At 40.1% G+C, this 27,079-nt stretch overlaps 1 protein-coding gene across 1 annotated transcript in view; it reads right to left on the bottom strand.

Annotated features, from left to right (window-relative positions):
- The window catches only part of csmd2 (CUB and Sushi multiple domains 2), a 285,801-nt gene that overhangs the window by 214,894 nt on the left and 43,828 nt on the right, over positions 1-27,079 (bottom strand). Inside the window, exon 3 of the mRNA XM_042506230.1 lies at positions 19,238-19,350. Within this exon, the coding sequence (XP_042362164.1) occupies positions 19,238-19,350 (113 nt within the window). The remainder of the gene's footprint in view (positions 1-19,237; positions 19,351-27,079) is intronic.

The following is a 27,079-nucleotide window of genomic DNA, read 5'->3' as shown; positions in this document are numbered from 1 at the left end:
CCCAGAATCTATTTTCCTGGTCAGGCTTCTATGACCAAAGAATTGTTGGGTTAAAACTGTGAAAATACGAACAACTTCCAAACATGCACACTTTTCTTTTTGACATTTGATAGCTTCAAGTAATCAGTATGACAAATCATTAGTCTAATCATCTTATATTCTATTATTATTCTTTAGGAGCATCAGATTGTACTCTGGGCAGAAGATGACAAAAAGGGCAAGATTTGCAAACATTAGCGACAGACAAAAAAAAAAAATAATTTTGAATAGTAATTTCAGCGTTCCATCAATATTAATTATTTTATTATTCAAATTATACTTGTCATCCAAAGGTCATTCCAACAGTCCTAACCAACACACCCCTCCAGTCTGCCAAGACTAAAAGGAGCATTTCTGATATTTCCCAAAAGACTGCGATGACTAACTGCGGTTTCAGTTGGACTTTAACTGAATTCTATAAAATATTATATGTTAAAATGTTATATAGTCTACTTGCTATCATTGGCCCTGACTGGCTGAATGCTCTTCTCCAAAGATCGTGTAACAACTGGCACATTGTCACCACATAAATAAGGTGCTGATATATTATCAATATAAATGTATGAGTCATACAGATCATCTAAGGAATGCAATGCCTCACAATCCCACAAAGTCCTTCATGAACAAATGGTCAAAGGAAGTATTTCATTCCTATGGAGCGAGTAGCTTGTGTGAGAGTGAAGCGTCTCTGCTCCATGCAGTTCTGTTTTTGGCTCAACTCTAACTCACAGCACTGCCTTTATTCTGCACGCTCCGCTTCACCAGTTAAATCATCCTGTCATCCTTATTTCTTGTGCTCGCAATTTTTTTAGACCAAGTGCCTGATCTGCCTGTATGACAGCTGGCAATGCATTACAGTTTATTTTTAATAGAGTAGGGGCTTCAGTTGCCTTTACTACCACATAACAAGAGACATAAACTGAATTAGCAAAGAATTGGGAGCTGTGAAAAATCCCTGAAAAACAATTTGTTTATACTACCGTCGTTTCTGAGAGGAATCCAAATTTCAATGGACTGTTCTACCTCTATTACAAATGGTTCGACTGCTTTCATTTGGGTCTTCTGTTGCATGTCTAAAGCAGCCACTCTCATCGACCCTGCAATCATTATTAAGTGGACAACATTTAGATCTTTTCTAATATTATAATTAGCTACATTTGGCCTATTATTGAACTGTAGTTAGATGGATGAATCATGCAATCATAAAATCCATTAAATAGCCATGTTCTAGTACGTGGCTGGTGCTCTGTCGCATTATAGATTTCTTCATTTCTGACTCTATATTGTGACATCACAATATGATAATCCATTGGAACACGCCCCGCTCTCCTCCATTTCACCTCTCATCGTCTTTTCCCCCCAAGATTTAGATTTGTCACATTATTTCATGTAATAATTTACTTAAGGCGTTTTCTATAAGATGCATACTGTATAATCATCTCATCCAAACACTCATTCTGTAGTTTCTTTTCTTCCTTTACCCCCTCGAGCCCCAAAAGAATGACTTGATGTTAAAGGAGAAGTTTCTTGATATTACTGCTTCCTTGCTTTCCTCAAATCCCACCCTGTAATCCCCAAGATAGTCTTTTCTTTTGATTCCAGACCTAGTGTAGGGGTATAGTTCCCTGGGGACACACCAACCGAGAGCCAATGTTTGCTTCATCCTTTATGTTTCCTTTTAACTTGAGGATCACAGAGAAAGACAGTGATTTTATAACGGACACCAATAGATTTCATCCTCAAGGAAAGACTATGATCACATACATTATTCAGACCCTCCAATATCCAATGAAAAACTACATTGCAGAAAATCCATACACATACCATTCTGTATAGAAAGCTTTATGCGCAATCCTGCAGCTAAATCAAGTGGCATTTGGAGGTGATCCAAGTAAAACCCATAAATAAACCATGTGATCATCTCATTGTCACTCAAAAAACATTGTTCAGGAGCTACACAACCGTGCATACAGAGCATAAAGGAAACGAAGCAGAAATCCACTCTTGACTCGCACAAAAGATGCCAATTTTACTTCCCACCCACTCATACAAAGATGGCTGGCCCAAAAATACCCACCGGCTCCTCCCTTTGACAGAACACCTCAGCTTGTTCCCAGTCTTTGCCTCATTACACTGAATGGCAACTGTGAATTAAGGCCTCAAATAGAGCACGTAGCAATGCCAAATGATGGGTGAGAGACAAACACAAAACAAACAGGTGTGCCTTCACTATACGCTTCAGCGACGGCGCGTTTGCACCGGGAGCTTGAGCAAGAGCTTGTCAAGCGCACACAGAGGCCGACAGCGAGACACACAAAGAAGAGGGACAAACAACAACACAAGGACAAACACAAATCAGCTAAAAGCACAGTTTCTGTGTGATTCGTGAAGATATTTGTCTTCTTCCAAGCAGTCTGTGGATGAAGGTTTATTTCTCCATGACACCTCCTGGTTGTCTCTCTTCCCTCCAGTAAATCAACCTTAAATGGCCTGAGCTGTTTCCCCCGCTGTCAGCGACAAAACAGTGGAAATCTAACTGAACACAGCAAACATTGATTCTCTATAAGTGAAGAAGAAGTTGAACAAACACAGCTGACCTATGTGATTGTGTTGAGGGAATGATATTGTGCAGTGCTTGTGTGTGTTTTGCCACATTTTGATTCCTGTCTTACCTGTCTGTTGGTGCTATTGGTTAAGATTCAGCACTGCAATTTCTAACAGTATGGACTGAATTATTCACTGTCCGATACAGAACAATCAACAATCCTATACCTAATAAGTAACCATGACTTCAAACTTATGTTTACATGAACAGCCAGAGTAATTCAATTACATTTGCACACTGACAGATTTAAATAATCATTAAAAAAAATCTTTACAAGGACTAAGTCAACAAATCTTTGACTACACTTCCCAGAACAAATGTACAAGACCTTAAATTTGACCTTTAACATTTAGGTGGCTAACAAGTGAAAACTCAACAGTCAATAAGGTCTGAAAGGGATGAGTGGAGGGAATTCACAAAGGCTGATCGATAGGTCCGGCCTGATGAATGGCTGTGCATTAGAGCAGCCTAGTAAACACAGAAATGATTAAACACAGCAGCCAAGAGGGAGCCGCTTGGTTGATATCAATTAAAGCGATGAAAAAGAATGCACTGGTTACTGTTCATAACCGTCGCTGGGTATTTCATCATCGGTGGTTACATGCATGCAAAGCAATCTTGATGATATATTAGATTACACAACTGCTTCATAATGAATGTGGGTTTATCAAAGTTGCCCATACACAAGTCTTCAGTAAATACACTTTACACTGTTAAAAGTTTAATTCCAATCAAACTAATTGAAAGAGGCAATTGAGGAGAACCAAAAGACTGCGCCAATACGACACAATAGGATGATTATATACTGTCTTTCCGAATAACTTTTAAACTCCAACAGCTGAGCATTTTCTGGATCAATAAACTGTCACGCCAATTTACCTGCAAGAGAGGGGGAGTAAATAAACCAGTAAATACCACACTGTCACAAACAATAGATGAGGAGTCTGATATGGTATTGCCAAGAATTTCTTGTGAATCTCGATAGTCACAGCATATCCGCAGACCTCCTCTCTCCCACCTGCTGAGTGTCTGTCACAGCGAACTAAAGCAGATCCCCCACTACTCGATCAATACAGATACCTCCTTTAATAGTTGTTTACGCTCTCTCCCTTTCTCTCTCTCTCCGCATCTGTGATGAGTGACTGGAAATGACATGAAAACATGACAATGCCAGCAGATCTCTTGTTCCTCACACCCTCACAGGCTTCCTTCCGTGTCAGTCTGACCTTCAATTATCCAAACTAAGTGGACTCTAATTCGCTTCAAATTCCAAGCTTTTCAACCCTTTTGCTTACACCTTGCACATACTGTTGCATCGACACTTGGCAGTGAGGAAGACAAATGCCAATTAGATAAACAAGAGGAGAGCACATAAGTCACAAAGCTTTCTGTCAGACACTACAAAGCTTACTACTTTTGCCAAAAAAAGCTTAATGTATAAGGAGATTCATCACCTCAGTCCCAAATGTGGATACACATTTAAACATACTGTACACACGCGCAATCATATTCAGAAGCACGTTCTTACCTCATCCCAGCTCAGAAACAATGACACCCTAATCTGAGGACAATACGGGCACTAATCCACACAAAACAGGGATTGTACGGAGAGACAAACGTGGGAGTGAGGGAGAGAAAGAGCTAGCACACTAACGAGCAAAGGAGGCTAATCCTGATGAGAGATAGAGGTTGAGAGAGAAGGATCAAAATCACTGTTAGAGAGGGCAAGACAGATGGAGGAAAATAAAAAAAAAATGAGTATGGAAGTGTGAAAACAGAAAGGAGAAGTAAATTTCAGACAAAAATGGTCTAGACTCTACAGTACATTTCATTTTGTAGTTTGGCGACAGCTGATAAAATCCACCAGTGGCATTTGGCAAAATCAATGGCTGCTGGCTAAAAATAAGAAGCCTTTGGACTGCTGATTTCCAATATATGACTGAAAAGAAAAAAAAAAAACTATAAACTACAAACTAAACAAAACACACACAATAAACTTGTCTTGCCTTCCCAGGGCATATATTTTCTGTCCCCTCTTTGGACTTTCTTTCTTTGATTTCATTGTTTTTTTTCAATGCCACTAGCAAAACATCAAACACGGGCCAGAGCAGTGTTTTTCCACTAATAATTATCATGGTCAAACTAGTCAAAACAAGTCATGGCTTACCTTACTGTTACTTGGAACTGGATTTATCCTAACAACCCTTGCTGAAAAGGGGCCCAGCTTCAAAAGGTGAACTATCACCCTGACTTAAAGCAAGTTGGCTGATGAGGGTTATCTCAGGCTGGAATTAATTACATTAAAGTCTACGATCCGGAGGGCTGAGCAGATGACATTTACAAGAGGCCAACCGAGGCGCTTAATTACACACTTTCATAAAGTGACAGAATTAGTGTGCCAGACTGGTACCAGGCATAAACAGTGAAAGAATAACAACACGAGCAACCTTTTGGAGAAGTCAAACAAAATAGGTAAAGGCTATGAAGTGTTTTGGGTGGCATTTTATGTGGTCAAAACCCAATAACTAAGTGCTATGTCAGAGGGGAAGAGAGAGCAGTTTGAGTTCGGAGTGCTTTTTGGGGGATGAGCTCACTGACTAAAAAATGCATGGCCGTCGAGAAGGGCGAGAGCTGTGCATGAGTAACGGTGCAGCAAATGTGCCGTGTGGCGTTCCTTGTGTTCCTCTGACCTGCTTTTTGGGATGATGGATCTCCAGCATGGTGGCAAAAGAAGATTCCCTCATAGCCTAATCCATTACCTCACAGCTGTGAGTCATCCTTGTCTTTCTCTCTATCTCTCACACTTAAATCATCATATTGCTTTTTCTTTTTCTGTTTCTGTTCTATTTTTCCTCTTCTCCAAACGCTCTACCTTTCAGTTATTTCAATGGCAGACCCCTCTCCACCAGTTGATGTCTCTTTTCCTGTGTCTCCCTCACAATCTCCCTCTCTCTTTGTTAGGATGCAGTGAGGGTAGGCCCTGTCAGTGTGCAGTCTGTCAGTGTGGAAACAGGAGGGAGCACAGAGAGCCTTTCACACAAGCCAAAATACAGACAGGCATGAGAGAAACACTTCAACGTTCACTCTTCCTGACTGCACAACAGACAACCTTGGATTTATGTGCAGTATAGAAGCGTACACAACCCTGCACCCTCACACCAGGGATGCCACAGAGAGGACATTTTTCCACCGGTTAATAAACCGGTGACAACACCAGTGTTAACGATTACACCAGACATTTTACAAGAAAAGTTATTCATTTATGACACTTAAAAAATGAAAAGCAATGCTGCTGCAGCTTCACAGAAAGGCATTGAACTGACAAAACACAAGTTGACTTTCAATGTGAAGTAATCACAGGAATTGCGACGTGTATGTCTGTTAGGTTAGCATTACGGATGCACGATATTAGGGTTTTTTGCCGATATCCAGTATGCTGATATATAACAACTCCAATAACCGACACCGATATAGATATATCTACTTTTTTCCCCACTTAATTTGCTGCTGGAAACACGCTGTAAACCTCCAACTTCTTAGTGATATAACAAACTACTTTTCCCTTATTTGCAGTATCAAGTTCCCTATTAAGCATTGAGTTCATATCCAAAATATTGGCAAACAGGCGCTTTGCTTTTTGCTTTGACACCAAACCCTCCGCCATTGTATAGTCAGCTCACTGTGCTTATACTCACCACGTGACAAGCGAAATCTAAATTTTGCAACCCAGTTTATAATTTTGGCGTCAGTCGTCTAAGTATTGATGAAAAAAGCAAAACAACAGTGGTGGCAGTGGGCAACTAATGTAATCAGTGTATGACCGCTAACACCAACTACCCCAACAAGTCTACCTCGGACACAAAAACAGATGCACAACACTGTCAACACATTCTGCCCACTGCCCCAGTATTTGCCTCAGTATGTCTGTCACTTTGCGCCATTGTCACACTGCTCACACCTCAGTTGCCTCCCCACAGTGGGACCGACTTCCTTTGCTGCCGATGCACCAACATGTGTTCAGTACGTTCTAAAGACAAACACACACACACACACACACACACACACACATACACACACACACACACACAAGCCTTCTCATACAAGCACAACACACACACTTACAAGCTGTTTGCTCCAGGCACTCAGTCAACATCCCCAAACCACAGGGTCACATTTCCAGAGGGAATGCATGTTTTTCACACTTGAACTCTGTGAGAAAGACGGTTGGGTATCATCAGATTTCTCCAAAAGTGAGCGTACTTATTTTCATGTATAAACTCTTAATTGTTGATTTATAATTTGTTATCCAATGTGACACCGTGCAAAAGCTTACTTTGTTTTATCACATATAAACGTGTCATCTCTATTTTGGTGTGCAGATTGTCATTTTGAGGCTGCCGGTAATGAACATCCTGCGTAGTTTTGTATTACTGGATGAAAATGCTGAAAAAAAGCGAAGTGGTCTAAAAACAGCATATTTACATTAGCTGCTGTTTCACAACAGCTCGTGGAGGAGACTATATGAAATGAAATCTTTTAATTCAATAATTCATATAAACAGTCTATGCTATGCAAACAGCCTGCGTGTTTGCTGAGTTCTCTTGTGTGTATTTTTCTACACAGTCACGTCCCTGGTGAGATATACATACATGGTCACCCACGCAGGCAGTTATAGAGAACTGGTGTTATAGATGGACAAATAAACACACTTCTTGTGCTTCTCTGAGGCACTGCAAAAAAACTCACACAAATCCACGGGTTCACAGAGAAGGATGACCTTTCTGTACATGCTCCACTGCGCAGCGGATGCATCATGCTATGTTTGAGTGTGTACTCCTGTGTCCACTTGTGTGAATGGGTGGGCTTGAATGTCTTCTGTGCAGATGTGTCTGTGTGCAGCCGCGGTGTATGAGTGTTGTTTTTTCCACTCCTTATGTGGAGAGCAAAACAACAACTTGTCCTGACCGCAGACTAGACCCTGTCTTGCCGCCCATTCACCCAGAAAACAAATAGAGGGCAAGAAGAAATGAGGGTAGAGACCCAAAAAAATGAGTGTGTCTTGCAGTGCTGTGCAAAGTAGACATGCCTGGCAATGACTTGCAGGGCAATGGGAACTGTCAAGAGCTCTCTTAGCTCATGTCAGTTCTATAAAAAGAGAGTAAAAGAATAAAGAAAATATGAAAAATAATCCCCAAAAGGCTCAGATGTGGGATTCAGTATCAAATATTAACATAATGTGAAGCAGGGAAAGAGACGGCTGGAAGGATTTCAACAACTACATCACTCTCTTAACCCATCCACGCCAGTCATTTTAAGTTAAGAACAATATAATGCATGATTACACATGAACCAAGTCTAAGATGCTGGTGTTTGACTTCACTCACTGTAATGTTGAGTGTACAAATAATTTAGATCGTTCAGAAGTCAAAAACATTTAGCTGTCTCTGCGGAGAATACGAGATACAGAGAAATAGAGCCAGAAAAGATTCCCTTTCTCATAATATTTTTCCTAAATTATTGCGAAAAAAAAAATTGATTTAGTGCTTAAGATAAAATGAGGCTGCATTATAAGTTCCACAAAATTCATCATCAGGTCTTGAGATGTCTAAAAGTTTCTGCATTGTGCTGTGGAATATTAATGTAGACTGTTTGTTTGTGAAAGTCAGTGTGCATGCCAGACATGGTAGTAAATGACTGTGTGTGAGCAGAAACAGCCTTCATTAGACTGACAGAGAACTGCTGCACAACAATCAGCTATTAATTAAGTGTCAGAAGCATTTAACGGTCAGACACGCTGGCGGCCGATTCCCATGCCAGACACTAATAACAGCTACAATCTGCCAGAGAGGAAGCTCTGCTTACCAGGACGTGCCAGACAGCCTACATTTTCAAAGAAAATGACTAAATACATTCAGCAAAATTACATTCCATAATAGCTGGCCTTCCATTTAACACAACTTCGCTCTGGCTCTTGAACCCTACTTTAATAGGAAGCACTTGTTCCAGGCTTCTGGAGCTTAGTATCTCTGCCTGTCATTGAGCATTCTCCCTGGAGCAAAAGCTGTACCATGTAAACAAATAAATCCAATACACATAAAGGAACCACCTGTTGCTAGGAGCTGTTGTTGATTTATGTACATTGAACCTGCAGTCTCTCTGAAAAAACTTGAAAGGCATTATGCTGTTGTTACGGAAAGTGTGTAATTACCAGTCCCACCAGCAATGCCAGGGTTTTGGTGTTCAAAAATGACTGCTTTGGCTTTTCCACAAAATTGTGGTGCATTTTGCAAACAATTACAACAAGTGAAGTAACATTTCATGTTCAAAAGCTTTACTGAAACTGGTGTTTTATAGATAACTGTAACAATATTCAGCAAAGGTATAGAAAACTTAATACTGGCATTAAATTCAAATATGCTTACAGAAGTAATTGCAAAACAAATATTTTGGTAAAAGACTTAATAGAAGGCTTGCAAAGCTGCGCTGTTGAGGTAATTTTCTAAAAAGAATTACAGGGAGCTGACGGAAATATTTCTGTGAACTACAGGATTGTCGTCAGTGACCAACCGCACACAGGAAAACACATGCACAATTCTGTGTGCAGAAAGTCTAGGCGACGATTTCACCCATATGGTTTCATATAAAACACAACTGTGAGTCACTACTTGTGGGTGAGCAGACATCAGTAAACAAAAACTGAATCTTAATAGGCCTGTGAACAAACAAAACTGGAAAACTGGACTGTGGCCAAGTCTGGAGGCATCTACATGGCCCTAATCTCTTACAGTAGGTTTCTGTTCAAGGCTCAGGATTTACATCTACAAACCAAAATACAAAAAGCTTCGGTGCCGCTATGACAACTGTACAACTTAAATGACAAGCAAGTTTTGGGACTTGATGACCATTTGACCATTCCTGATCTGTCATTCAGCATCAGGTAGCATTATCAGGTAGCCTGATTGGGCTAGTGGTAAAAATAATAATTACATAAATAATTAGACATTTATTTTCCAGTGCTGGTGATGGAAGTGGCTAACTAGTGAGCCACCCTGCTTCCCTCTTTCCTCTGTTAAGAGTTGCACATGTGCAGTGATGATTTGGCTCGCAAGAAAGCTGCTGTTACAGGATGTGAGAGAGGCACTTATATATATTGTGCAGTTTGCCTCAAGTTTGAGGGCAAGGTGGATAAAATTGGGTTGTTTTTCATGAACATCACTGAACTTTTTTAGAAAGGCGCTAGTGATGTCACTGCCGCTCCCATAGCTAGGCTGCTTTCACAACAAAGACAGAGAAGCCCATCTTTGGGAGCAGATCGACCAGCTGACACTGGATGTTGCTGTTGTGTGTTGTGCTTTTATTACTGTACCATTGTAAGCTTGTTGTTAACTATGTAGTCAACCCTCTGTTACCTTAGCGTCACATTAGTTTCCTAGCTAATGCTCATGTCAAGATATCATTGTCAGAGAAACAAAACCCACAGGCATCGCATCATTAAAAAAAAGGCACTGAGAGCATTCTTTTATAAAGCTGCCATTGCTTTTCTGCTGAAGAAAAGCATTAGGTGGACAGAGACCCTGAGGGCGATTTAAACAGTTACTTTCCTCAGCAGTTAGGGAGAGCAATGGTCATTATTGATCCATTCAGAAACTTGTTATCTACAATAAGTGTATGTTTCATCACCTGTGGAACAATGTTAAATGGGCAAAATATTTATCTTGGGATTCATTTTATGACAATGCCAATATGAAAAATGTGTCTCTGCTTCTCCTTTAATGCCCCCCCTTCAGACTCTCAGCATACTTACAGGCTTGCAGAGTTGTCATGACAGCACAACATGGCAATACCCCATGCCTAATTAGAAAAAGGTAAGTTATTATTATTACCTTTCCCTCTGTCCCAGCATCATTAAGACTAAATGAAGAAGTCTGAGCAGATGGGAAAAAGCAAACCTCAGTCTGAAAAAGGTGGCTACAATGTGTGAATAAAATGTATTAAAATGCATTCATATCCTGCCCGGCCCTGAAAGTAGCAGTTCATTCTAACCAACTCTATGCATAATTTGTCAACCACCAGCTTGAAACCATGTTGACATTTAGTGTCTGTGGCCTTCTCTGGGCCCTGACCTTATAAAGAACACATAAAAATAGTAACAAGGTAGGTGTCTATTTATCTATGTTTTGAAGTATTGAGTCACAAGTCTGTCAACGCATATTCTAGTACTAAGCAGTAATTAAGCAATGTCTAAATTGTCTGTAAAAATTTCCAGTTTCAACGTCATTTAAACCTAATCTCAGTCATTCTAATTTCAAACCATTACATCCAACATCAGCAATTTCACAGGTGTCATATATTTGTTATTGCTTTACAAGCAGAGACCAAACTACCTTCACCAGCAAACAACATTTGAAACATTTCAACATGTGATCAAATGTATGGCTGAATATTACTATTTCACAGACACACACACACACACACACACACCAGAAGAATCACAAATTACACTTGTAGGCACTCTTATTGGAATATGAAAGTTAGGATATGATGGTTCATAGGTTTTTACCTAAATGCACAGTTGGATTTTTTTTAAATTATATGATGTCCAAATTGAAGTTTTCTATAACAAGAAATGTATTTTCTTTTGATGTTGTAAATATTTTGGTTTTGCAAACAATTAATATCTCTTGCCATTTACAATGACGGGATGTTTACCTAATAAACTGACATTTCAAGAAAATGAAATGTTTACATAAAAAACAATTTTACATATCACAGAGAAATGAGCTATTCATAGAAACATAGTTGATCTACTGATAAGGCTATGCAATTTTCACTCACACAATATATTGAAAAAGTATTGCTATGGTATTTGTACTCAATTCAAGCCTCTGGTATTGAAAACTGCGATATACCCAGCCCAGTCATAAACCTCTAGAAGCACCAGTCTCACCTTAAACTAACGCTTAGTGATGCAGAAAAATCTCCACAACAGCAACGATAAACATGGGACAATAGAGTAATGCATCCATGCATACTGTATAGGGAATGGCCATATTCCTGTTTAAAAGCAAACAAGGACACACACACGTGCACATAATTATAAACAAGACTCATTTGCAGCTGAATTGATAAACTTTTATACTTATGGTAATTTGTCTACAGGTGTTACAGGCATTTGCCTTATGTTTGTTTTTGTTTTTTGTTCTCACGACAGTGGTTACTGGTCACATTTATTTAAAAAAGTAGACTACGTTAATTGTAGCCAAATAAGAATCTCATAAAGGAGGCTTTGTTGCTAATATTGTGAGAAGGTAGTACGCATCAATAGAGAAAAGACAGGAGTATAATATGGCTGCTGAATGACGCTGAATTTGTAATCAAAATCATTCAAACAATCTATGTAAATTGCTATTTGGCAAACAATCACTTTTGTAAATCTCTTCTAATCAAAACCAATTTCACCAAAGCAAGCAGCAACAACATCCAAAGAAAGTACCACTTAGGGGCTCAGCAGGTTATAAAACCCCCTCAAATCCTCATTTCAAATTACAGACACAAAAACACAAACGGGGCAATAATAAACCCCTGAGTAAAATATGTGTATGTCTCTGTGGGGGGGAAAAATGCACATTTGGATTGTAGGATCTGAACCAGGACTTAACTCTTCGTTTGCCTCTGTCATTACACTTTCATTTGGCCAACTCCCCGACGTAGAGGGACGCCTCATTTTTCAATTAGGCACTAGACTCACCCATGCTTCACTGCTTTCTCATCACCTTCATCTACTGTGCCCCCACCTTCCTCTCTCATGCTAATAGGAAGGAAAGAGAGAGGGGGGCGGGGTGATCGAGGGGGAGTAGATAGAGACACTTTTGTAGATCAGCTCTGATGAATGCATGAGAGGGCTGTCACTGGAAGGACTCCCTCTGCTGCTCCTTAACTAGGAGAGTCACAATTTCGATTTTATATCAAAAATTTATCACAGCGTGCTTTTGAAATCAATAACTAAATTCAAAAGCGTGTACATCCGAAAGAAAAAAACAAGACTTCAAAGCTTAGCTTAGCCGTAGCCTGCAGCTGCACTTTTGCAGACGCTGCCAGAGTCGGACATGACGCAGAAACAACAGACCTGGAAATCAGCGGTGTGAAAACATGTTGCCTTCCCTGTTCATCAATGTAAACAGTGAAGGCAACCTTGACAGGAAAACTACAATTTGAAGGCTATGCTAATGAAATGAAAGGAAACTCAAGCTGTTGTAGAGTAGCCCTCTGCTATCTGATGGCTCTTCATTTTGTTTCTACGTTGACAGTGTTTGTTTAATTGACTGGTGACACAAGTTATTGATATTTATTAAATTTTAAATAAATTACTTAAATGTGACCGTATGGCCTTAGTATGGTACATTCACAAAATGATAGGTGTTGTGGTTTGGTTATGTTAAAATGAGCTGTTTATATCTTCATATGAAGTGGGTCCTCTTCCACACAGTTGTTATACAGTAGCCTAGAAGGGACAAACCAAACACTGACTCTACATCAAGTAACAGACACCAGCACTGACAAATGAAGCCAAAACAGAAGTGCTTTACTGGCTACTTTAGGCTGGCTCCAGAAGTCAGTCAGTCTCCATACACCTATGATATGTTGATCTTTACAAATCAAGACTCTGTAGTCTTAACAATGGCATAGCCTTAAATGCTGAAAAAAAATGTTAAGATCTAAATAAAATCATGCCAACCCTATCTTTAACTCACTTTCAGGAAAAATGTTATTGCTTATGGTGACTGATTGTTACACCAAATCCTGCATACATCCATCAATTCAAGGAGTCGCAGTTTAGAATTTCATTCCCACCCCCAGCCCCTTCATAATGCAGCACTACCAACACGTTGTTCAAATTCATTTATAAACCATCTTAGCCCCTTATTATCACATCTTAAATATACAGTATGTAATGACTGTAAAGTTGGAGTTATGAATACTCAAAACTAAAATGAATACTAAATTATTTCATGTTATATTGTGTGCATGCCACTTTTTCCTTTTTTAGACACCTGCAGTGACTTAATGCTGAGGAGGCAGGCTGCTTGAGTCGTGCGGCAGGGCTGGCTCAGGATTCTTTTTTTTTTTTTTTCGGCTGACCCAGTTGGGAAGCACATTGAATATGCAACTAAGACACAGACGGAAGAGAAACTTGGCAACACATGACTGGATAATCATCACAGTACTTCAATATTCAAGAGATAGAGGGTGAGCGAATGATAACATTAGGGAAGAGGCAACAAAATATGAGAGCCATGGAGGTTGATATTTGCAGACGTGCAGAGAAAAGGGAGAGAAGACTGGCGATGGTGGAGTGCAAGGAATGCAGTAAGACATGAAGAGATAAGAGTTCCCTCCTTTTTCCCAGCAGATATTTTCAGAAGCTCAGCAAATGTTTCTAATTCCCTTTGCCTCCGTTAGCCTCCTTCTCTATAGCTACAGATTAAACATGAATAAAGAGTTTGCAAAGAGATGGAGAAGAGAAAGAGGAGAATAAGACGGAAAAAGGGAGTCTGGTGGTTGCCATGGTGATGAGAGGGAAGAGATTCCAGAGTGGTCTCGGCCATTACGCAGTGTGTTGTGGAGATGGACTGTGCAGCACTTAGGCTTATTGCAGTGTGGGCTGAAACAGAACAGATATCTAATATAAACGAGATGGGCTCACACCAAAATGGTGGATGGTAAGCACAGTCCTAATAAAAAGAGGCTGTGGAATACGGAGGTGTTACTGCCAAGAGCTGTGCTGAGAAAAGCCAATCAGGCCGAGAAAAAAAAAGACATTTATCCCATTTGAGAAAATGGAAGGACATCCAGTGAGTAAAAGCCTCGTGCACACATACCCAGTGACATCTACACAGAGACATACTAAGGCACATGGACAAATGTGCACATGCATGCACAAAAACATAGCCAGAGCTACACTGATCCTCTCCTACAACAGCCAAGTACAACCACTCCATTACAGCAAAGCCAAGAACAACAGTTGTTGTCTTTGGCTAGCGAGTGGGTCATGAAATGAACAAGGACAACAACAGCTAAAGATAGGACAGTGGTTTCCTGTCCCATCAGCCAGACATAGCATTAGCTTAATATAAAAGGAGCAAGATCGGAATCCAGAAACAATCTTTTGTCTGAACTAAACGGCCCAAAATTTTAGGCTTGTTCCTGTGCAAACCCACAATTATATTTGTTTTCTCTCAGAGCAGAGAGTTAAGATAAGAACAGTGGAAAAACATGCAATTTCTCCAACAATGACAACAAATTATCCACTGAAGTACCTAAATGTAAGCTTGTTTATATTTATGTTTTGCATTTTTATATTTACACAACTTTATTCCAAAAAGGCTGGCATGATGGTTCAGTGGTAAACACTGCAGTCGCAAGAAAGGGGTTCCGGGTTCAAACCTGGGCTTGCATCCCCCTTGTGTGTGGATTCATGTAAGCATGGGTTTTCTCCAAATTCCGATTTCCTCCCACAGTGGTAAGACATGTAGGTTAGGTTAATTCTTTACTTAAAATCTCTGTCAGTGTGAACATGAGTGTGAATGGTTGTCTGTCTCGATTCGTCAGCCATCAACCTATCCAAGGCATACAGCGGCTCTTTCCCAATGTCAGCTGGGATCAGCTTCGACCCTCCCACAACCCCTCAGAGGATAAGTATTTTCAGAATATGGATGCATGGATGTCGGCTGAAGTTTGAAAATGAGCAAAACAAAACATCTTGCTGCTCATTTCTGACGCACTTTCATTGAAACCCAGACGAAGTCATGACACAGCGGCATCACAGCTGTGACGCAACCAATCTGCATTCTCGGTCATGCCCACCTACACACAGCTGGTATTCTGTACTTTGAAGTACATTATTCACAGGTTTACTTTCCCTGAGGAAACCCAACAAACTCCACTTGCACTTGTGTGTGGGATAAGAAACACGACCAGACAGCCAAGAGTAGCCTCTAAGAGTGCCACCAAATAGCATTAACATGAAAAATTGTGTTCACAAAGACGATAACGTACACAAATGAACATACTTTGACAGTCTGGTTAGGATATAACTTGGTCTGTGAAGGAGTGTAGCTATACTACGGATGAGGTGTCCACATACAGTATTACACAGTGCTTCCTGTCAGACAATAAAATGAGATAATCCAGAATTCCATTATGCATATTGTCTTTTAGGTGTCTATCATGAATTACGGCCATAAAAAGGGAGACTTCTGCAGTTAGAGAAGAGGACAAAGACTGGTCATGAGCCAAGTTATTTGTTTCCGAGTATCTTTGGGTCAAATGGAGTGTAACAAACTGCGCAAATAAATAACACTTGTGGAAACAGAGAAAGCCAACTGACAAGGAGAGTTCAATCTAAATTAAATTATTCTTAGAGAGATAACCGAGGGAGGAACAAATATCAGTTTCTACATGAGCACATTTTAAAAATTAGTACCTAGATACTGGTAACTTCCTGAAATGACACACAGTGGGATCTCTGATTATGTACAATCTCTGGTTGTTGCCTGTTCTCAAACTTGTCCCCTGCTGACCATTGTGCACTATTTCTAACTGTGAACTAATCAAATCAAAGCAGAACAGTGGCTCTGTGCCAGTGGCTTCTGGTCAAACTGGCTGCATACAAAGCGGCACAAAGCAGTGTGTCAGCTTCTGTGACATCTTCCTGGTGTTTCTCGGCTTCCTGGGTAGTTCAATAGCAGAGAAGTTATTTGAAACTTCATATTACTCCTGGCGACAGCAGGTATGAGACCGCCAGATAGCACAGAGAAAAAGAAAAGATCTATTGTGGGTATTAAATGGGCAAATTTAAAATTAAAACGTTAAATCTCCTTTTATCGCTACGCTAAATGTTTCCAACATTACAAGCATCAAAGAAACTGGCTAGAGTGGCATATTTCTATGAAAAACATATTTAGTGTTTGCTCAAGCCAGCATGGAATATACACAGAATGCATTTTTTTGTTTATTTGTTTACCTAGGCTGCTCTTACCATCCAGCAGATTTTATGCCTTGTGTTAATTTTAATCAGTAACCAGATAAAACAGGTCTAGCCACAGGGTAGTGGTTCATTATCTCTGGCCTTTGTGCCAGGGAGCTCTAGCGGGATTTCAGTGGCACAGAGAAGTCAAAGAGCCCATGTGTGCCATGAGGAAATTGCCAAAGAGGTTCAAAGATGAGGAGCAGAATTGAAAACAACAGAACAGAATGATGGGTAGTCAAAAAGGGATGCAGTTTCTCTTCATCTGAAGAATAAAAAACAGAGTGCTAAGATTCATATGTGTGCATATCCCATGGAACAAAGGCACACTGTGGGTGGTCCTCCATCAAATCAGTTACAGTGAACTGATGTTGTGCTTTGGATATCTTCTGTACTTCTCACTCTCCGATTAACACTTGATTAACACTCACTCTAACCTACAGGACAGCACCACATGTCAGCACAGTGGGGCTCTTCCCATTTCCCATGTGACAAGGGGCATTTGCAGTTGGTCACACCAGTGTCATGTGAGGTGGGTGACAGGCAATTATGAGTTTGCACTAATTTCCCCTGGTGCTCAACAGGCTGATCAACCAGTCTCCTTGGTGTCAAAGTCACCACAAAATTTCAACAAGAAAAGTGCACTCAGTAGAGTGCAGATCTCCGCCAGGAGGCCAAGCAGCCACCAAGCTAATTGCAGCCATTCCAGGCAATTGTTTTAATTTCAGTGGACGAGTTTGAGAAGCTTCCAGAAGCGAAGGATAACGCGGGCCTCGTCTATTTTTGACGGACCCACAGCATAACTGGGCTTTGAATGGTATTAACTTTGTCGGTAGGCTACAGCACAACAAAGTAGGAAATAACAACAATAAACACACAAAGGAAAAGCAATGATATTATGGGAGCAGCGCAAATATCGAGGAAAATGACCAAATCAAAGAAAATCTGTAAGGCAAAAACAAATCAAGCAGGCAAAATGCTCCACTTCTGAAACAGTCCCATTAAGGTATGAAACCATGTGGAGGACGTAACATAAGCAGATTGCAGGTTGAACGGAGGAGAGCAGCTACCTTACAGTTAAGATGGTAGTGCAAATGGGGTCCCCCAAAATGGGGGACTAAGTAATCTCGTAACATGCTCAACTATAATGGACCATAACATACAAGGTATTAAATTAATCCACAGACGCTCCACCAGATTTTTCTATGGAAGCCAAAATGTGGTCTGCAATAGACTAGGTTTGTTTTAAGCCACGGCGATTTCAAGAAAACTTGTAGCCCCTATCGGCCGGTAAAGATGAGTGAGGAGTCAGCAGACAAGGATAGCATAAAACACTCAATAAAACAGGATTTGCAACATTTATAAATCCCTGCAGCTGCAAGAGATCCTTAAACATATAGTTATAAGTGTGTGCACAAAATATTAGGTTTATTAGTCCAGTAGTGTGCACGATAAGCTGCGGACAGACAGTTATGCACACACATGCAAATGGACAGCCAAACGTATTTTCCCCTCCATATTGACACCTAGCAGAGATTATTATTTTACTTTGTAACTTTTCTTTATAGATGTGTGTGTGTGCAGCCATGGCCTGTGCAATGTATGCATGTGAGTGTATGACTGCATGTAGTACAAAAGGAGAAAGTAGTGGCTCAAGTAACAATGTTCAAATTATTAAAATGAGAAATTCAGTGTAAAGGTACTATAGTTACCTGTCTTTTTAGAGTTCTGCAAGCATATTTGAAGCAAGAAACAGTTGCATCATCCAAGGTCAGAAGCTAGACAAGTCTGACAGATTTTTTTTCCACCAGTGAGAAAGAAAGGCATGATGCCCCAATTGCCTCCCAGTGGAGTTAACAAACAGTCTCTTTGCTCTTTTGTCTTTGGTTTTATCTAGTCACGCAATGTGGTCCTAGGCCTCCCGAGTCGCTTGATGTTGCTTCATCGAGCCACATCCCCACATTCACAATATCTCAAAAAGACTGACAAACTCCTGTCAGGTAATTAGCCTAATTAGTCACTCGCTTGTATTTCCTTCCCCTCCCTAAGCTCGCCTTTCCTTCTGCGTGGGTTTGAAAAGTGCCATCATTAATATCATCCCGCCATGGGTCATAAAGCATTCCATGTCATCCTGATAAAGGTCCCAGCCTTGGCCTGGGAGGGGAGAGATGATAACGTAGCTGGATAGAATGGCTTAAAATCAAACCGGATGTTACAATTAGTTCAGTGCACACTAGCTAATTTTGTACTGTCACAGTATGCACCAAACTCTCTCCTTCCTGCTTTGTTTTCTTGCTTTTGTTAGGATATTGGAGAGATTTTGCTCAGTAGCTCTGAAATGTTTTCTAACTAAGTGCAGAAACATTATGAGGAGCGGTATAACAATCCCACCATATCAAAAATTATTTGCATAAAATTACTGACATGAGAGCAATGTATAAATTACTTTTTACTTTACAGTACTTTGAGATTGATGTTAAATTTATCACATTTGCATTTATGCTATATGAAAAAATAGAAACACATCATCATTATCCCAATGGCTCAAAAAATAACATGGAACTTACCTTCATAGACAGCTTTAAATCCCTGCCCGCTGACCGCGTAGTCAGACAGTAGCCACAGTGTGAGCCTGGAGCCTGTACTCACAATGGGTGAAGGCAGCTGGAACCCTGTTAACCTGAGAACAAATGGACAGAAGGACAATAACGGTCAGACCCAAAAAAAAAAAAAAAAAAAGATCCAATCAACAGCACAGTTGGTTGCAAGGTCAGGTATGAAGCCCACTTCCATCAAAACAGCTGTTCCCTCCGGCATTCAAGGATAACTTTTTGCATAACGAGGCTCTGAATCATCCACAAATTATTAAAATGCCAACATCCCAACAGGACAGAAAACCTCAACAGATTCCTCTCCATCAGCGAGGACAGAGTAACTGCAATCATGCGTCCGCAGTAAATTAGAAACACAGCAGCCAGTGAGGGAATGGACAAAAGTTGAACAAACAGCAAACATAAAATTGTTGGACTCTGAGTCAACAACCATTTCTAACCAACGACCTGTGCTTTTTAGTCATGCAACTGCGAGAGAACATATGTTTGCTATTAATATCTGTAGTTTCCATCTCACCTTGTCTCAGTTTAAAGACATAGTTGGTACTACATGTTCATGTTGGATGTCACTTTTAGGCTCGATTCACCATCAGTCTAACATTCAATTGAGAGCAGTTTTACTCATTCTTTTGTGTTTCCATTTTCCACTTCTGAAATTAATATCAATATTTTTACTCATCAAGACCTGTATTTATCAAACATCTCAAAGTATTAAATATGTCCAAACTTGCCCCAAATTACCAGACTGACGTGTTTGAGCCTGCTTTTAGACATAGGAGTAAAAAATAGTTTTGCAACTTTCTTAACCTTGGAATTAAGCTTATCTCTTTTAAGATTTAAGACAACAGTGGAGCCTGTCGGGAGCTCCCAAACGATGAACCATCATTGAAGAAACATGTACACACATTCCTACAGGTGTGGAAATACAAAATGGACATTTATGGTTTCGAATAAAAACATAATTTTGTTCTGGATGTAATTGGTCAATCCACCAAACTACAGCCACTTTGCTGAAAGTTTTTAGTGTAAAACAAGATTCAGCTCGGCAGTGATAATGGGACATAACAGTAATTATCGCACCTTGAACACCGAGTAGCACAGATGTTCAATTATTGCTCAATTATACACATGAATATAAAATAAAGCATTTTTAGCAAGTGGTGGTTTTCTTGGATTTGTCAGTGTCATGTATCTTAAACAGCTTTCAGCACATAATGTCACATGATATTATTACTTCAAGCACAGGTGAGGACACATGCTGGTTAAATCCATACCACAGTATCAACACATATTGGTTATGCATGCATGATCTTTGATGTTGTGGCCAAGTGGCCCAGGTGCACATGACGCACAGACACCCCCAAACCATGACAGCAGACCAGGCAGCGCAAAAACAGTGCCTAAATAATCAGTGCCATTGGGCCAAGGCACATGCACATTTAACCATTTAAAATCTGAGCAAATTGGCTTTATTTCTTTCCAAAATATGGTAATAAGGCAATGAGCAGCAAAAGACGAAATGACCCAACAGTTAGCAAGAAAACAACACAACACAGCAAAATGACCTGAAAAGTAATAATAAATAAATAATAAAAAATGGACAAAAGGAAAATGACCTGCAAAAAGGGCTTAAAAATTCAAATGATACTCTGACATATTTTTTATTATGCAATATGCAATAGGCTTTTTACCAAGCCTTTTTTTTCCTTAGACATTTTCCAATTTTTAAAAAATAATTTTTAAAATCTACTAATTTCTTGCAATTTGAGAAACATTTCTTACCAAGTTGCTCATTGCCTTCCCCCCACACTTTCAAAACAGATCCTACCAATTTGCTCATATTTCAAAGGTTTAAATACTTGTTTACATTGTCTGAAGACAGCAAGAATAGTAATGTCGCTCCAGGTTTCAAAGGCTAAATAGGACTTCTTAAATAGCAAACACAAAACTAAAAACAGGGGAATGGCCGAAATGGTGCAAGATCTGTGCCTGGACTGAACTCATCTGGAAAACATTCTAAAATCAATTAAATTGTCATGTGTGTCATTTTAAGCAGTTAATTTCAATATATTTTAAGCATTTTCTAATGTTAGTTTCCCTATCATACGTGGTGCTGCTTATGCTTAATTTCTGAGTGTGTAAACACTTGTGTCATACGCTCTGAAAATAACTTTCAAGTGTTGCTTTGAGGTGAGACTATTCCAATAGGCCTTAGTCGACATTTTGACTATTTAAGTGCTCCAGGGAGAATGGCAGTGAGCATGCAAGATACAAGGATCCTGAAATCAAATGAGCTAAATGGAATTCAGCCATCATTTCATATCATTTACACCTGTGTTGTTCCAATGGTGACAGTCAAAATGTCCCCTGTGAAAAAGGCTTATTAACTGCTTTTCCAATTATTTTTTAAAGTACATACAGTTTTCTCAATGTTGACTATAAACAGTTAAACAGACCAAAACAAGTTGAATTGTCCAAAATAATATGTCCCACACCTACCATTCCTACTGTTTATGCTTAAATATTTGTCATTAGAGACTTTTCACAACTCATTAATACCAATATCTAATATGACTTTTACCACATGCTGACTTGACACTGAAAACTAAATTAAAAAAGATTAAGTCATAATTCAACTTAATGAAGCTTACCTTCATATAAAATTCCATGATGACTGTAGTGTTATTTTGCATAAAATGAGTGTTTGTTCTAAAAGACATTAACTAATGTTAGTTTTCGTGTATCTAAATAGCTGGAGCGCGTGTCCTTGTAGCGTTATTTAGACGATGACACGTCATGGCAGGAAAAAACATTCACCTTGGCTGTTGTCACGTTATTTTATACAGCTCTCCTGACAGTGTGTGTAAAGTTATCCCGAACCACACAGTTTTATAGAGTTAAAAGCACCGCGGTTTCTCTCTCAGTGTTTAGTTACCACAGCTAACCTGTGAGCTAGGTATCCCCCTTCCCAAATAGCTAACGTTAGCTAACATCTTAACTAGCATCCCAAACGGGGCTACTAGGTAGCAGTGGCACAGTATCTCATTTTTACCTCGATCATTTAAGTTTGTCACCTCTTAATAAAAGGCTCCGGGACTTTCAGCTGAGGCGTAGCTTGTCCTTTCAGTCTGTGAAACTCCACAGCAGCCAAGGTAAAAAGTAAAAGTTTGCAACAGTCCCGTGTTTTGCTTTCAGATGGTCACTTCCAAGGTTGATGCTGGAATGGATGTACGGAGGGAGGTGGGCGGGACCTCGACTGACGCCATCAAATGCTCACAGGGGACTCAACCAATCACAGCAGTGTGTGGTTGTTTATCCGTCTCATAGACATATAACATATATACATATAATATCTGTGTTTTTACATACAGCTTACGATCTGTCTGCATCATGGTCTGCATCATTACTGTTCAGCATGTCACACGTGACCTGATGGGCGGGGCAAGGACCATGCATAAAAAACTATCTCAAAAAAAGAGATGATTCATGCCAGATTCAGCTATTAACTAGTTTACATCTGGAGTCCCTAGGCAGGTACAAACAGGACAAATACCTCACACCAAAAACCACTTATCACACATAAATAAATATAATTGCACAAAGGTTTTTAAAATGATTGATCGATTTTCAAAATTCATTGATTTTTTTCATTTACATTAAACTAATTAAACTAAATAAATTTAAATACATAAACAGATAAATAAATAATAAAAATGTATAACTAGAGACCATTGTATAATGGGAGCACTAAAGCCAGGGGCTTAAACTTGGGGTTTTTTTTTTTTTTTTTGGCGCTTCCGATTTAAGCCATCTTTTTTATTTTGTTTTGTGTGACAAACATGGTGACAAGTCCCTACAAGGTGCATATGTGCCGAAAGAGCGGCTAGCTATGGCTACACCACATGGACAATCAACGTCATGATCTAAATTGCATGTCATGATCCAAGTTTCATCCATGGATGTGATTCACACGTGCACCAATTTACACTCAAGAACAGCATGTAAAGGTAGAGATCAATTTATGCACATGCACAGAAGGTTTACTCTAGACATCTGCAAATGAAAAAAAAAGAAATACTCAAAACAGCTTGTGTGATAGTTTCTGCCACACTTAGTGTCACCAGGACCACATTTCATCATTAAAACCTACTCACAGACTCACATGGTGAAAACTGTACCTGCCGTCACATAGTTGTCAGGGCTGGTAATTATGGGTAAGTGTGTCTACCGTAATTCCCAAAATATCAAACATTTAAAATGACTAGTCTCAGTTACGTATAATCTTGCTTTAAAGGACATCATCACTACCTTTATTTTTTTCAATAAAACTATATATGTATTTTTTTTAAAAAAAACCTAGATATAATGCTGTTTGCTTCCCAGTCACTGTAGAGCAGTGGTTCCCAGTCCAAAAGTGGGTCGTGGTGGTTATTGTAAGTGGTTATTTTGAAGTACAGTCAATTTCCATCACAAAGCTTTTATTTTGAAGTGCAGTTTCTATTAATTCTTGCAATATGTTTTTTTCTCTGTTCAAAGCCAATGTGTTGTTTACATTTTGTGAAATACAACTGAATAAATGGTAATTTAATATGTGTAGACCTTGAACTAATGACTAAGGAGAAAACTGGACCCTGTGAAATTATTATCAATTATCCTGATTTTCAGATGTAAGAGCAGACAGAATCAATATGTTTGGAGATGTTTATTAATTACCATAACAATTACTGTGGCAGTTACAACCTCGGAGGGACTATAAACCAATGTACTGAAATTAGGTTGGAAACAAGTTACATAGTTTTGAGTAATGAGCCTTGTCTTATTAGTAGCCTACCACTTTTCGACAGCAGCTTTACTAGGTTCAGCTATTGAATCCATTCAACGTGTTTGCCACCCACATACTGGCAATACTCACACACAGGCACTTTCTAATTAAAAAACAGGTGTCCATTGCTCATTTGTTGCCAGTCACCACAGGTTGATTCGTCTGTGTGTAGGCATGAACGTGTGTGTGCGCGTTATAGATCTTTGATTTACAGACTTTAATAAAGAACATTGTTGTTCGCCTGACTTTTCGCTCATCCTCAAAATTCCCCTTCCCAAGTGCCACTTTAATTTTCATTTTATGTTCCTACATGCACTCTCTCACCACATGTGTATCCCACTTTTTACAATCTATTACATCCCTTCCCTTTTATCTCTGGGTGTTAAAAGAGGCCTCGGTGTTTCACTTAATCCTTAAGTACCACACTGGAGGTGGGGAAAAATTGCAAAACAGGAGCATGGGAAAGATGAATTGGACCAAAAAGGAAAGAGGACTGTAATATATGCATGATTTCACTCCTCTCTGTGAGATTGTCACGGTGGGATATCAGCTAAGCGATGGGACACATGTTCATGCAAATAGCCCCTTCGCTGACCACAAATTGAGTTGGAAGGCAGCCATCTTGGTTCAGCAACGCACTGTCGGGAAAGGGGGGAGTGGCTGATAGAGGGTATGATGGAGGGGCTGTAAGGGTTTAAAAACTGGGAGGGATTCTTGCCGCATCCAAATTGTGATCATCTGGCTTACAGCCCCCAGAATTCTTTTTTCCAGGCTAAGAGGAAACAAAATGGATACTGTTAGAAAACACACCAAAAACTGGCTTCACATGCGAAGGGAGATTGAATATTGCAATGTGATATGGGCTGTGGCAATCTGAAGCGTGCAGACGGTATTGTGAAAAAGCCAGCTGGGGGATTGCCCGTTATCAAGGAAAAGATGCAAGATATGATTGCGAGTGAGCGATACAAAAGAATGGATTTGCAGCGCAGGTGTCTCAAGTGAGTGGTAAATTGATGGAAGGAGGACAGAAAGCGGGGGAGAGAAGAAGACAGAAAGAGGGAGATGGAGAAGTTAAGAAAAATAGCACAGTTATGGGAAATCAGTGACTGTTGCTTCTCTATGGAAAGCTGCGTAATCCCAGAAATGAGGGCTCCTGAGGAGAAGAATAGGTGTGCATCGCTGTATCCACACTGAATAGTATATGCTGTGTGCAAGTGTTTGCATAAGTGTGTGTGTGCATGGGGAGAGCAGAGGTCTATTAAGAGGGCTTTCCACCTGACTGGCCTCAGCATCATCTCAATGAAGAACCTCTGCTTCCAATTATCCCACCACTACCCATGGGACCAAGTTGAGGGAGAGACAGACAGAGAGGGAGACAGAGCATATGTGCAAAAAGATGGCTGTATTGGAAAAAGTGGAGATATTGTAATGACGAGATGGCAGCATTGAAGAGCAGGTTGAAGGAGGGCAGAATATAATAAAAAAGTATTGAGGTGAGAGAGACACATCGGTACGTGGGGATGTACCAACTATAAGTTGAGGGAGGATGAGTCATGGTGAGAAACTCCTTCATTAGGCTTCACAGCTAGTCAGGGATCTGTGCTCACACACAAACATGCAGTTTTATTCATCTGAGCATTTGGTGCTTGTGTGTGTTTTGTGATCTCCCCCCTTCAAATATATGCGTGTTTACAGCTGTAAACAGACAGAGACTAAATCAGGTCATTCGTCCTTTAATCTTATTCACTTAGTGAATGTGTGTGTGAGTGAATGTTCTCAGGGTGGAAGGTATAAGCACAGTGCTGATACAGCTGATTTTCCCCCAGAAGGAGGAAAAAAGAAGGGGGTGGAGAGGGGGGCAGAGCGGGGGGGAGAAAAATAGATACAGCAGCAAGATTTTGATGGCTGAGAAGAGGGGGAGACATTAGCCAATAAATGATGGGTGGTAAGAGAGAGACAGGGAGAGAGGGAGTTGAAGTGCAGAGTCAAGAACTATGTGTGTATTTTATGTGTATTTGTGTGAACAAGTGTGTGTGTGAGTGATCTTACAGGACCCTGTACAGCTATAACTTGTCAGTGGTCAAGGCCAGGGGCTGATGCTCTGTTGTGCCCTGTAAGCTCTAACTCTCCACTGACTGCCTATTACACTAACAGGAATGCTGAGAACTAGTGCCCAGTCATTGCAACACACACACACACACACACACACACACACACACACACACACACATATACGCACACACACACGCTCACACACTTGTATTTCTATCTCCATAAGTACTCTGGTTGATATGCTGGATTCCTTTCCACCTTTCCTTAACGTTAACCATCACAACTAAATACCAAATCCCAACCACCCTTACCCTAACCATAACATAAAACCTAGCGATGTTTTCACAATAAGTGAAAGTAATGACTGTTTCTGCCAGTCAGCTGTCACATTAGTAACATCATTTTGTGCCCGAGTACACTTGCATATGTTTACACTCCGATACAGTAAGTAGCTGTATGCACGTAATTGGTTTGCAATTCGTCATCACACGCAAAGAAGAATAAGCAACCACGTGCATTATCAACTAGGCAAATTTGTTTATGTTCTGTGTAAATGGGTCTAGTTCTGCGCGGATACGGAGGTCGGAAGAGACGGAAGGTGATGAGGAATGCCTTTACAACTTGACTCGCCGACTGCAACTCGCGGTCATTTGTAAGTGGATAAACAGACCAGTTGTTGACTAAAAAAGTCTACAGCAGCCAAGGTAAAAAGTAAAAGTTTGCAACCGTCCCATGTTTGTCCTGCAGACTGTGCTCAAGTCCACTTGAATTGTGCCCAAGACCCCTTTTTCAGGCAGACCCTGGCATGGTTTTTGAACCATGTCAGATTCCGGTACACTTTTGTATACACTGATCAAATGGACTGGACTTTGGTGTTGATTGTACTCGGATCTGGGCCTGCGTCCCTATAAAATGCGAAACCA

The sequence above is a fragment of the Plectropomus leopardus genome, chromosome 18, assembly GCF_008729295.1.
Source record: "Plectropomus leopardus isolate mb chromosome 18, YSFRI_Pleo_2.0, whole genome shotgun sequence".
Taxonomy (NCBI): Eukaryota; Metazoa; Chordata; class Actinopteri; order Perciformes; family Serranidae; genus Plectropomus; species Plectropomus leopardus.
Note: the sequence above shows the minus strand (reverse complement) of the source record. Positions and strands in the feature narration are given on the sequence as shown.